General features: G+C 43.0%; 1 protein-coding gene across 2 annotated transcripts in view; it reads left to right on the plus strand.

Moving 5' to 3' along the window:
* KCNG3 (potassium voltage-gated channel modifier subfamily G member 3) overlaps positions 1-14,055 on the plus strand; it is a gene marked incomplete at its 3' end in the record, with an annotated part of 39,031 nt that extends 24,976 nt beyond the window's left edge. For both annotated transcript variants that reach the window (XM_080683846.1, XM_080683847.1), the window contains exon 2: positions 13,410-14,055. In XM_080683846.1, the coding sequence (XP_080539972.1) occupies positions 13,410-14,055 (646 nt within the window). The remainder of the gene's footprint in view (positions 1-13,409) is intronic.
* Positions 14,056-14,315: the final 260 nt, after the last annotated feature.

Consider the following 14,315-nt stretch of genomic DNA (forward strand, 5'->3'; position numbering starts at 1 on the left):
TTCAGGGTACATATGTGCCTATAAATATGACACAGTATATTTAAAGCATCAGCCTCAAAGCAGTTATTTCAATAAATGGTACCCATGATTATTGCCATCAAATCAATTTCAGGCTCCAATTTACCTTTCCATCTTTATTATCTTTATCACCTGCTACCTTCCATAGGCTTTTTTTTTTTTTTTTTTTTTACTTTTAAAATGTAATTTCTTTCACTACCTCAGATTTACCCATGACTTTACTTGTGCTGGTCTTTCCAGTTTTTTAATTGTTTTTTCTTTTTGGTTCTCTGAGTGATATTTTCTTTTTTAAAAAATACTTTATTGATTTTTTACAGAGAGGAAGGGAGAGGGATAGAGAGTTAGAAACATTGAAGAGAGAGAAACATTAATCAGCTGCCTCCTGCACGCCCCCCACCGGGGATGTGCCTACAACCAAGGTACATGCCCTTGACCGGAATCGAACCAGGGACCCTTCAGTCCGCAGGCCGACGCTCTATCCACTGAGCCAAATCAGTTAGGGCTTGAGTGATATTTTCTTTTCTTCTTTTTTTTTTTTTTTAAATATATTTTATTGATATTTTACAGAGAGGAAGGGAGAGGGATAGAGAGCTAGAAACATCGATGAGAGAGAAACATCGATCAGCTGCCTCCTGCACACCTCCCACTGGGGATGTGCCCGCAACCAAGGTACATGCCCTTGACCGGAATCGAACCGGGGACCCTTCAGTCCGCAGGCCGACGCTCTATCCACTGAGCCAAACCGGTTTTGGCTTGAGTGATATTTTCAACTCTGTCTTCTAATTCACTGATTCGATCCTCAGCTTCCCCTAATCTGCTGTGTATTCCTTCCAATGTGTTCTTTGTTTGCATTATGTCATTCTTTATCTCAGTCTGTTCTTTTTTTATAGTTACTATATATTTTTTCATGCTGTTGAGCATCTTTACCATCATTATTCTGAACTCTGTTTCAGATAAATTGATTATCTCTGCTTCATTTATCCATTCTTCTTCTGGAGAATTCTCTAGTTCTTTCATTGGGGGTTGTTTTTTTGTCTCATTTTGGCTGTCAGGGTTTGTGACTATGTATTAGGTAGATCCTCTACTCCTCTCAATCTCTAGTGTAGGACAGTGTTAAAGGCTGTTTCTGACTAATTAGATCAGGTAAAGATTCAAAGCCTCCAGAGACCACCTCTGCCTACAGACTGGTAGGATTCTGGTTTGAATTGCCCTGCCCCCCCAGCAATTATCCTCAGGTGTGGCTAGAGGTTTTTTTAATAGGTGGGACAGTTGCTTCTGCCTGGAGGCTAATTGTTATTTTTAATCTTTTAAGTGGCCTCAGGGCAAGGTGTTTTCCAATAGGGTGTGTCAACTGTCTTCCCCCCAGGCAAGGCAAATGTCTGTGTGGGAAAGATGTCCTCCACTGTGTGAGGGAATGATTCAGCCCAAGAAACTTGGGGTGTCTGCCTTCTGAGTTCTATCCCCCGAGTCCCCAATCCTGGCTTCTGCTCTCACTTCACCCTCCCTCTGCTGGAGCATAAGGTGGTTGGCTACACAGGGAATTTTGTGCATTGGCCCTTTAAGAGGGTGCCTGAATTTTCAGTTGTCACTCCCTGGCATATAACACCCCGCTGCTTTTCACAGCCAGATGTTACCTGAGTACCCTCCTCAGTTTGGTGCTTTCTGCTGTGCCCCCCCCGCCCCCCTCTCGCTTGCTCGGGGATTAGATCCCAGGGTTCTCAGTGGTAGCGCCCCCCACCTGAGATACCTCTCTGGGACTTGCTGTCGTCTGTGGGAGCCGGCCAGCACTTTCGCCCTCTGCCCCTCCTACCAGTATCAGTGCAGCCTCCACTTTCGGTCCTTGGGTATCAGGGTTCTCTCCTGCAAGTTTTCCATTGATAACTCGGGAAGTTTTCCTGTATTTTAGCTGTAATTCCAATTTGTTCCTGGGAGCGTGTCGGTGCAGCATCCACTTACTCTGCTGCCATTTCTAATCCTCCTCCTGGTCTTTCCAGAACATAGCGTGAGGCAAGAGTAAGTTTCAGTTGTGAGTACACAGAACACAGGGTTTATTCTTGTATTATTTATTAATTATTGTATTATAGTCCATATGAACAACTGTAAACCTACTTTTGCCCCACCCTGAAATTAAATTGCCACTTTAGCAAAGTTTTCCATTATCCCCTGAGCTGTGGTCGGCAAACTGCGGCTCGCGAGCCACATGCGGCTCTTTGGCCCCTTGAGTGTGGCTCTCCCACAAAATACCACGGCCTGGGCGAGTCTATTTTGAAGAAGTGGCGTTAGAAGAAGTTTAAGTTTAAAAAATTTGGCTCTCAAAAGAAATTTCAATCGTTGTACTGTTGATATTTGGCTCTGTTGAGTAATGAGTTTGCCGACCACTGCTCCAGAGGAAGGAAAACGAACCTTTTTCTGAAGTTCATGTACATCGATCACTGTCTGCATTTTATATTAGAGATGATATGAGGAAGGCTGTTGTAAAGGAGGGCGTATCTTGCCTTTCACTAAGTTGTAAACTTTTAAAAGCTAAAGTATAACTTTTGTTGTTGTTTTAAAGTTTTTATTTTGAAAAAAGCTTTATCCTCACAAGCAGATGCAAAAATAGTACAGAGTTCCAGGTGCCCTTCATTCAGCTTCCCCCAATACCAGTAATAACATCTTACATAACTATAGTTAAGTTCTATCTTTTTCAAAAAAATCGTATACCTATGGATGAGGACAGTGCGGGGAAATAAGGGCAGAGGGTGGGGTGGGAACCGGGTGGAAGGGAGCTATGGGGGGAAAATGAGAAACAATTGTAATAATCTGAACAATCAAGATTTATTAAATTAAAAAAAAAGTTCCATCTTTTTTAAAAAATATATATTTCATTGACCTTCCACAGAGAAGATGGGAGAGGGATAGAGAGCCAGAAACATCGATGAGAGAGAAACACCGATCAGCTGCCCCCCGAACACCCCACCCCCACCACTGGGGATGCGCCCGGAACCAAGGCACATGCCCCTGACCGGAATCGAACCTGGGACCCCCCCCAGTCCGCAGGCCGATGCTCCATCCACTGAGCCAAACCGGCCAGGGCTTACGTTCTATCTTGACCTCATCTTCATAGGCCTCCTGGTGGCTCTGTAGAGCCTGGCGTTCAGTAGGCACTGATAAGCTTTATTGCTTGATGAATGAATTGGTGTGCTCCACAAGCTTAGAACACATCCAAATCAATGGACTGTCATCCCATCCTTACTCCAGGACTGGCTAGAACTGGCCTGTCTCACAAGACCCAGACTGAAGTCAGGGACATTTCTTGCCTCCCTTTGTGAACACTTGGTTGACCTACCAGCCAGGAAGGATTAAAAAAAGGGTTCTGGAATAAAAACCCACATTTGAGGTTTATTTCAAAATAATGCTGGAGGAGAGAAGTGGATGCAGGTGTGGAATTGGCTGTAGGCTGATGGTTGATGGGGGCTGTGTATTTGTTGGCTCATAATATCCTTCTGTCTTCTTTTGTATGCTGAATGGTCTCAGTTCGCCATCTCAAAAGTTAAATAATACTGCCACATGGAGAAAGCAGCATAATCATTAGGTTTTAGAATTCATCTCCACTGAGTCACACTGGCAAGGCAGTGTTCCCAGCAAGAAATGTGCTGTGGGCATAGCTCGTTTTCTTGTGCTTCGCTTGACTGTGCTTCATAGGTATTGCATTTTTTTTTATTTTATTTTATTGATATTTCACAGAGAGGAAGGGAGAGGGATAGAGAGCTAGAAACATCGATGAGAGAGAAACATCGATCAGCTGCCTCCTGCACACCTCCCACTGGGGATGTGCTCGCAACCAAGGTACATGCCCTTGACCGGAATCGAACCCGGGACCTTTCAGTCCGCAGGCCGACGCTCTATCCACTGAGCCAAACCGGTTTCGGCAGTATTGCATATTTTTTACAAACTGAAGGCAAGACCCTCCACCAGCAAAAGGATTACAACTGGCTTGGCTGTGATACTCACTTTGTTTTAGTGGTCTGGGACCAAGCCCCCACTAACTCTGAGGTATGTCTGTAACTCAGGTTCTACCAAAATGCACTTAATTCGTGTTTTAGGGTTGAAAATGGAATTGATTATGCTAGAGAGAGTCAGAGAAGGTAAGGATTATTTGTAGTAATTGCCTGTGAGTTTTCATGGAAGCACACACAATTTTTTCCCTCACAAAGATATTTATTTTTGTTGACTCTATTACAAATGCCCTCCATTTTTACCCTTTTTGCCTCCCTCTATCCTGCCTCCACCTCCCTAACCCCCAGGTTTTTACCACTTTAGCGTCTGTGTCCATGGGTTATGCATACGTGCATATAGTATATTCTTTGGTTGATCTCTTTCCGTCCTCTCCATCCTCTTCCCCTCCACACTCTGATTTTTGGTGGAGATTGATAGACTATGAGTAGCCTCTGCCTTAGCAGAGCAAGTGTTGTGGTCCTTGGATGTACAGTCAAGAACTTGGTAGTTTCTTTGTAGAGGGTCATTGGTCCCTGTTTATCCATTAAGAAAGCATATGGATCTGGTGCCTGTGTTGCTGAAACAGAGGTCAGAATAGAAACTGCTATGCAGTCGGGAGGTAGAGCCCCGTTCACCCAGGCAAGGGGGAGAGCTATATGTTCCTGTCTGCTAAGGGGACAGTGAGAAAAGCAAGGATAGCCACGTGGAGGTGGTTATAGGGAGGAGAGATCCTGCAGAATAATAGCAGCCCCCTAGAAATTCCCGAGTCCTCACAGCCAGTCCTCAATGGTGGAAGAGTGACCTTTCTATTCCCCAGTGTCCTTATCCTGCACATATCCTTAAGAAATGGCCAATAATAGGGGCGTGGATAAACCAAAGATATCAAGCAAGGAACATAAAATAACAACTTGATTACAACTACAAGGAAGACTTAAAACCCAGCCAGGGTTCAATATATTATATAATCAATGAGTATATGTTATTAATCTGCCATGTATTTATTAGCTGTGTGCCACGAGCAAGTGACTTCTCTTTGCTGTAGTTTCCTCATGTAAAAGGGGGGAAAATAACAAAGCCTATTCATTTCAGTTGTCGTGAGAGTTGAATGAATGCATGTAAACTTATAGGAAGAGATGCTTGGTACTGGAGTAAATGCTTAATGTGTGTTTTTATTCTCGTTATTGATAGAGGTCGGGAGATGAGTGGTATGGCTTCTTTCTGTAAGGTCATTAAAGTGCATTAAGAAAAAAAATCAAGTTTTAAAACAAAACTTGCCTTTTCCCCATTTAATTTACAGTTGTGGAGAAAACACATATACAGACATGAAAGAGACTGTAGGTAATGTGGAGGACATGGATGTGCAATTGGTAGGACATTTAAAAAATGTTTTTATTGATTTCAGAGAGAGGAAGGGAGAGGGAGAGAGAGATAGAAATATCAATGATGAGAGAGAGAATCATTGATCAGCTGCCTCCTGCACGCCTCCCTACTGGGGATCAAGACAGGAAGCCAGGCATGTGTCCTGACTGGGAACTGTGACCTCCTGATTCATGGGTTCATGCTCAACCACTCAACACTGAGCTACACTGGCTGGGCCTGTTGGACATTTTTATTACACCATCTATTACCACACTGTACGTGCCTGTTAGAAATGTGATTGGGAGTGTTTAAGTCTGAAAGTTTGGGGTAGGAAGGGTGTAACTTTTCCTGTGGTGGCACTTCTGGGGTTGTGCTGGTTGATTCAATCATCATGGTGATTGCTCTTCTAGTGGATCATGCTTTTCACTTTTTCTCAAAAAAATTTTTTTAATTAAAAAAATAATATGTGACACGGTAAAGCATTTAATAGTACAAAAGGGAATAAAGTAAAAAGTGAGGTTTCTTTTAGTCTAATTACATTAAAAAAAATCTTTATTGTTGAGAATATGATAGATGCCCCCATTCCCCCCTTTTCCCCTTTCATCCGGTTCCCATCCCACCCCAGGCCTTCACCACCCTATTGTCTGTGTCCATGTGCAATGCATATATGCATGTAAGCTCTTTGGTTAATCTCACCCCCCCAACTTCCTCTCCTCTTTTGTCTCCTTTTGGTGTCATATCCAAGAAGTCATTGGAAAAATGAAATAAGAAATCATTGCCAAACCAATGTCATGAAGTTTTCCTCTTATGTTTTCTGCTAGGAGTTTTATAGTTTTGGCTCTATACATTTTGGTCTTTAATCCATTTTGAGTTAATGGCAGACTTCAATTATCCCTTAAAGGTTCCAGAAGAACGAAGAGGCTTCTTGTGGCTGTGGTTAACCCAGGGCTTTAGGTTCTATCAAAGTCACTTACATTGTGCTGGACAAGCACCTATTAAGCACTTGCTAAGTGTCTGATGGGTTTGGGAAATAAGGGCAGGAGGTACAAAGATGAATAAGGCAGAGAACTCTGGGGTGATGTGAATGCTTCATATCTTAATAGGAGTTTGGGTTATAGAGGTTATGCATTTTTCAAAACTCAGTGAATGTACACTAAGGTTTGTGCTTTCATTGCATGTAAGGTTTACATCAAAAGAATCTAGAAACAAATAGTTGAATTCTAGTCAATGGTAGGTACTCTGAAGTTTTTAGAAGAAAGTACACTGATGTTTGCAATTTACTTTAAAATGCATCCAAAAATTAGATTAAACCAGCCGGCATGGATCAGTGGTTGAGCGTTGACCTATGAACCAGGAGGCCACAGTTCGATTCCTGATCAGGCCACGTGCCCGGGTTGCAGGCTCGATCCCTAGTTTGGGGTGTGTGGAAACCAGCTGATCAGTGATTCTCTCTCACCATTGATGTTTCTGTCTCTCCCTTTCCCTTCCTCTCTGAAATAAATTAAAAAATATATAAAATAGATTAATAGATGGAGAGAGATGAATAGGTGATAATTTTCATAATAAAATGTTAATGGAAAAAGATGAGAAGATAGCACCTAGAGGGAAACTGACCCTCACAGCACAGTTAATGGCCTCTTATATCCTGTCCTACTCTTTTTTGGGGGAGGGTGTTAGGTTGTGGGAGAAGATCTGGTTAGCAATAAAAGCATTTGTTCCCCTTTGGAGCCTGTTTGTAAACCTCTGAGTCATTCCCAGATGTACCTTCAGTCATGACGGATCAGAGTAATTCCAATAACTGATGATTGCCATTGTTGAGGTCCTCCAGAACTACAGAAAGGAATACACTTTACATCATAACTTAGTATACAGTTACATCTAAATGAAACAAAGCTTCATGAATCTATACTTTGATATTTTCTATTTAATTTCTGAAAATTGTCAGTTTTGATCCATCAATGGGTTAAGAACAGTTGAAAAATGCTGCTGTTTGACATACATCATTTAGTATTAACAGTGCACACTGTCATAAAATCATTAGCATTTTCAAATTTTCCTTGGAACTTCAAAGCTCAGTGGAGTCAAGTTTCATTACAGGTGCCACTATAATTTCTTAGTTGTATGACCTTGGAAAAGATGTTTAATTTTTCAGCCTCAGTTGTGTCATCCGTAAAATGGAGATAGTAGGGGAAATACGCACTTCATAGACTTCTGGAAAAGGATTAAACGAGATGGTGAGGGTGAAGTGCTTATTAGCACAGTGGCCAACTGAAAGGCCTCAATAACTGGTAAACATTTTTATTAGCCATGAATTCATGAACTTCTATGTTTGGGCGTCAAAGGAATCAGAATGGGCTTCAAAAAATATGTTCTTCCCTAGTACCTTCTTTAGTTCTTTTTACCTCTTTGTTTTTTACGGAAGTGACCTTTGGGAAGGCCCAATTGTTGGCTCTAGTGCTCAGTAAAAAGTACTCATTTTTCCAACAGTTGTCGGTGGTGGCATTGGCAAGAGTGTTACTCGGAAACATGGGGAATTTTGGCAGGTTTAGTGGTGTTTGCTGTTGGCGTCTGCCTTGGCATAATCCTAGGTGAGAGAGGGATGCCTGGGGTTTCTCATTGATTCATCTCCTTAGCATGGAATTCTGGTGAAACTGCATCTGACTTGGGGGGGTGGGCAGGAAGCGCCCAGAGGGCCTCATTATGGAGGAGTTTACCTCTTTGAAAATCCCTCTACTGAGGAATTATTCTGCACCATTTGAATTTCCTCCTTTTTCATCTGAACAACATTGGCTGCTGGTAGAAATAATTAAACAGAAAGTGTTCTGATATTTCTGGCACAATTAAAATTTTTTTACTCTTCTTAATTTAATAGAAACCTAGGATTTTATTGCTGGGAGAGTCCTTAGGAGATCAGTGCAACTCTGCCACTGGATAGATGGGGGTCCTCCTTCCGAGTGGGAGCCAGCGCTCCTGCCCATGCGAGCTGGAGAACTGGAGAGGTGTTAACCATAGGCACGCGAAGAAGAATGTTACTACTTCTGTATGCAGACCTGACTGCATGCATCACTTCATTACCTAGGATTGTAACCCATTTAGAGTTCTCAGTGGCTTAACACAACGGAGATTTATCTGTTGCTCACATATCATGTTCAATCCGAGTCAGGCTCTTCTCCACGCAGACACTCAGGGGCTTGGGCTGCATCTTGTAGCCATTTAGGACACACGACTTCCAGTTGCTATGGTGGGGGATCCACACTTCTCTGTGCTTCTGCCCTGAGGTTATAGAGTCATTTTGCTCAGGGATCATCTACCCATGTTTCCCTGAAAATAAGACAGTGTCTTATATTAATTTTTGCCCCCAAAGACATGCTAGGTCTTATTTTCAGGGGATGTCTTATTTTTCCATGAAGAAGAATACGGTACACATTTATTGTTAAATGAAAATAAAGGAAATTTATTACCTGTATACGGTACGGTAGTATGGTAGTTGTCAACACAAACCAGACAAACTGTGAATCCTACAGTATCAAGAATTTACTCATTTATTCAATGACAATCATGTCATCATCTTCTGGAACATCATCATAACAATCCAATTCCTGAATTTCCTGGTGAATTTCTTGTGACTCCATTTCTTTCAGAATCATTGGACCAAATCTCTCATGTTTAGCAATAGCACTGTCTTTAAATGAGTACTTCTTGTCAAGGTAGCCTGCTCGCAGTGCATTTGCAATGCAACTGTCAGTGATTTTCTCCCATGAATTCTTCACCCAAGTCACAACTTGTTGCAGTTTAGGTTTCACAAAGTTTCCACGCTGATTTCTCTCCATTCTATTTTCAATGTAGTCATTAATTTCCATGTTCAAATTGTCTTTGAATGGCCTGTTTATTGCAATATCAAGAGTCTGGAGATAGGCCGTCATTCCTGCAGGAATCATTATCTGATCTATTTTTCTTTCGTGAAGAAATGTCTTCATGTCTTTAGCGCGGTGAGTGCTGGCTGCATCCCAGACTAGCAGACCTCTTTGGCTCCCTCGCATAACAAGCGGCAGCATTAAATCAACCCACTTCCTTATAACTGCTTGTGTGGCCCAGGCTTTTTCAGTTTCAGGAATAAAAACGCCCAAAACACGTTCAATCTTTTCCTTCTTGCCCTTAGAAATGATTAAAGGTGGGATTTTAGTGCCATCCAGACGAATTGCCAAAATACAGGAAACACGTGCACTTTCATAAGCAGTGGAGGGAATGTACGCCAAGGAGGCACCCCGATGTTCAATTGTTGTTTGAGATGATTGGCCCATAAACACTGCAGTTTCATCCATAGCAATCATGTTGGAAAGATTGTATTTAGAGAAGTCAGCATCATCAATAAAGGACTTGAATGCAAGTGTTCGCTTAATAACTTGAGTATCTTCCAACCTAAACAATGTTGTAGATCTTCTTAAAGACAGTTCACTTTGCTGAAGGAAATTATCCAGCCAGTGTTGTGATGCTTTGAAGTCTTCGGGGGCTATGTCAAACTGTGGTGCCATTGCAAGGGCAAATTCTTGAATCTGAGCCCTATTCACAACCAAAGACTTTGCTCTCCTGTCAATAACCCATTCACAGATCAGGTCTTCCAGCTCGGAAAATAATGGTTGCCAACCTGATCCACACTTGCGCTTTTTAGCATTTCCCTTGTCCACTTGTTCAATGAGGTTACCATACTCTGCTCGCCATTTTTGGACCAATCGGATACTCAACATCTTCTCTTTGCAGGAAGCAGTAAGATTTTGGCTCCAAGAGTCTTCCACGATTCCTTTCTTGTACTCTACGGAGTAGCTTTTTCTTTTTGCGCTCATTTCTAGGGGTAAAACAAAAGGAATTGGGGTATCAAGGTGGGGGGAGGGGGATCACTCAAAATGACACAGGGGGGATCAGAGGGGGGAATCAAAATGGCACAGGAGAATCAGAGGGGCGATTACCATTTTAGTAAACCCTTTTGATCCTCCTTTGTCATTTTGATTGCCCCTCTGATCCTCCTGTGTCAGTTTAAGTGATCCCCCTCCCCCCACCCCTGTGCCACTGAACACCTTCACCAGACATCCCCCCTACCCCTTTATCAGACATTTACCCCCTGGGGCCTGCCTGGGGACTGTCACTGGGCTTGCTGGGCCTGGATCTGGGCTGGAGCAGGGTCTGCCACTGACTGAGAACCTTCAGTCATCATGAAGGCGGCCGCGAGCATCAGGTAGTGTCACCAGAGACAGACCAGCACTCACCACCTTCGCCGCGTCCCGTCCGCTCTAATCCTCCTGTTCTTCTACACGCATCTGCGAAAGTCTCCTCCTCTCTCCCGCCCTGCGCTCACCGCTCACTCCGACCTCCGCTCTGCCTCCACACAGCAGTGACGTCAGGACTCCGCGTAATGTCACTGGTTGCTAGATGCCGGTCGGGGCATCCCTAGCGACCAGTTTACGGTAAATTAATTTTCATTCTGAGACAGAGCCTGGGGCCTTATTTTCGGGGGATGCCTTATATTTCGCTCAGGAAACCTGTAAGTAGGTCTTATTTTTTGAGGATGTCTTATTTTCAGGGAAACACGGTATCAGAACTGGTCATAGAACCCTGCCTGATTGCAAAAGGGCTGGAAATACGGGGGGAGGAGGATGCATATGGAGTATTTGATGACCGTTACCAGGGAGAGTGATAATATAGTACTATGTATGTAAAAACTGTAGATTGAAAAAAAAATGTAGCTTCTTATTCTCTAGATCTACCAAGTTTCATCACTCTCCTAGTTCTAAGCCTCCAGGTTCATAGAGGCCATCATGGCAGCAGCTTTTACTGGTAGTCTGGTGGGGACAGGGAAGCTGCTGCCAACCGCAGGGTAAAGGGGTCTGTGAGCAGAGCGGCAGAGAATACAGAAGAGGAATAGTGGGGGCAGCTGTGCCTTCATCCGCTGACATTGTGTGTTTACTTTGTGTGGTAGGCTGAAAAATACCTCTCCTCTGCCCCCAAAGGTATCAGGTCCTAATCCCTGGAACGAGTGGATGTTACCGTACTGTACATGGCAGAAGGGCTTGTACAGATGGGATTAAATTAAGGATTTTGAGATGGTGGGATTAAGCTGGGTTATCCCAGCGGGCTCGACATGCTGTCACATCTTCAGAAGAAGGATGCAGAGGGACATTTGACACAGTGACAGAAGAGGAGGAGGCAGTGGAACCACCGAGGCAGAGACTGAAATGATATGGCTGTAAACCAAAGAATGCCGACAGCCACCGGAAGCTGGAAGAGGCAAGGAGTGGATTCTCTCCTAGAGCCCCAAAGGGAGTGTGGCCCTCCTAACACTTGATTTTGGCCCAGTGGTATCGATTTTGCACGTCTGGCCTCTAGAACGAGGGGAAAATAATTTTCTGTTGTTTCAGTGTGTGGTAATTAAAAAAAAAATTTTTTTATTGATTTCAGAGAGGAAAGGAGAGGGAGAGATAGAAACATCAATGAGGAGAATTATTGATCAGCTGCCTCCTGCATGCCACACACCGGGGCTCAATCCTGGGAACCGAACCATGACCTCCTGGTTCATAGATCAATGCTCAGTCACTGAGCCACGCTGGCTGGGCTGTGGTAATTTTTTGTAGCCGCCATAGGAAACATATACTTGGGTTCCCAGTTTCTTGGTAATCAGTGGCTATTGCTGTTATAACCAGTGCCCCAAGGATTTGGTGGCTGGAGTGAAGATTGGGGAACGGTGGTTGGGGAATGAGGTGGGAGTGAGAATTTTCTTTATATCCCCCGTTTTTACCTTCTAAATTCGAACTATGTGAATGTACTACCTATTCAAATAATAAATAAAAGTAATCTTTACAGCCCTGTGAATCCTACAGAAGAATATGATTAATTTGTGTGTCTATTTCCCCGAGTAACATCCAGTACAACTTGTGCTCCGTGACATGCATTTTGAGGAATTCTTCTCAAAATGTTACCCCACGGACCTTACCATCTTGCCTTCTTTCCATTGTACTTCTGATGTTTGGGTCTAGGTCAATGATGGGAAAGAATTATGTGAAGAAAAATGAATGATTGATGGTGTAATAATTATAACCTTTAATTTGAATCTAAAAATGCCATTTAATTAAAAATTACCTCCGAATTACCTCTCATTCTGGATCTAGGCTTCCTGAGCGGTGTGCTGAGATTTCTCAGCCTTGGTGACTCTGGTCAGGGGCGAGAGTGGCCAGAGCCGTCAGGCTGGTGGCTTCGCTTCAGGAATAGAACCCCTTGATGCCAATATGTTGTGTAAATACTGTTATCTTCAGTTTAGTGTGTGCAGTGATGTGGAAAGGTTGGGAAATACTGCTCTGGCTAAAATGTGGCCTTATATTTTTTAAATGTCTGTGGCATAAAATAGCTATAAAAAACAAAGAAACCAGTTGGGTCTTTGGGAAAACTCCAGTGATGGTTTGGCTCCAGTGCAGGAGTCCTCAGCCCCTTTCCCACTGTGACACTCGGCATGGATGGTGACTCTGTGCTGGGGAGGCTGCTGGCACTCCTTCCTGCAAAGCCCCCAGAGCAGGCTCAGCTTCAGTGTCTCCCACACAAAGCCAGAAAAGAAGGCAGAGTCACATTTTAGGAGATGATCTTGAGTTCACTCTAATTTACCGAGAAATACATGATTGAAAACTTGGGTATGCCTGCTCTGTAGGAGCAGAGTTCTCTGACCTATCTCATAACTGACGTCACATTTCATATTGTGGCTAGCTGAGTCCAAGTTCATTTTCAATTTGCCAAGTAAGAGATTTTAAGTATTAGTGACAAGCGAAAAACAGTGCAATGGTATTACATGCAGTATATAAATAAGAGCTTTATCAAGTTCAGTTGTCATTTGCACTGTAATATTTGTTGTTCTGTTACGTCCTGGTGGGTCTGATGATGTTGGTAATGCTGTCCTTTATGTCTTCTGGAATAAGTAACTGAATTAATATGTCAGTGTAGTACTATCTGAAGAACTCAAAGAGCTATTAAAATGCTTAAAAATAAAATGATCAATTCTTCTTTTGTTCCCTTGACAGGATAATTGAAGCTATCTGCATAGGTTGGTTCACTGCAGAGTGCATCGTGAGGTTCATCATCTCCAAAAACAAGTGTGAGTTTGTCAAGAGACCCCTGAACATCATTGACTTACTGGCAATCACGCCGTATTACATCTCCGTGTTAATGACAGTATTTACAGGCGAGAACTCTCAACTCCAGAGGGCCGGAGTCACCTTGAGGGTGCTTAGAATGATGAGGATTTTTTGGGTGATTAAGCTTGCCCGTCACTTCATTGGTCTTCAGACACTTGGTTTGACTCTCAAACGATGTTACCGAGAGATGGTTATGCTACTTGTCTTCATTTGTGTTGCCATGGCAATCTTCAGTGCACTTTCTCAGCTTCTTGAACATGGGTTGGACCTGGAAGCATCCAACAAGGACTTCGCCAGCATCCCTGCTGCCTGCTGGTGGGTGATTATCTCTATGACTACAGTTGGCTATGGAGATATGTATCCTATCACAATGCCTGGAAGAATTCTTGGAGGAGTTTGTGTTGTCAGTGGAATTGTTCTGTTGGCATTGCCTATCACTTTCATCTACCATAGCTTTGTGCAGTGTTATCATGAGCTCAAATTTAGATCGGCTAGATATAGTAGGAGCCTCTCCACGGAGTTCCTAAATTAATGCATTGCAAATCAAGTCTTGCATACACCTTGTTTGTTAGAAAGACTTAATGCTACTTCATATTCATGTGTTCCTTGCTCGGTGAGCACTGCACTGTGGTACTGTCATCATCTTGGTAGGGTAAAAATTATCCTTCCCAGCTGAAGGGATAAAGCAATTTACTTATTATGGAGTAAACAAGATTGAGACTGCAAAGGAAAAGTAATGATTTCTAGACTTAATTTTAATATCTTATTTTATTTAGACTTGTTTCCTCTTCC

Source organism: Plecotus auritus (genome assembly GCF_963455305.1).
Source record: "Plecotus auritus genome assembly, chromosome: 8".
In the NCBI taxonomy this organism is placed as follows: Eukaryota; Metazoa; Chordata; class Mammalia; order Chiroptera; family Vespertilionidae; genus Plecotus; species Plecotus auritus.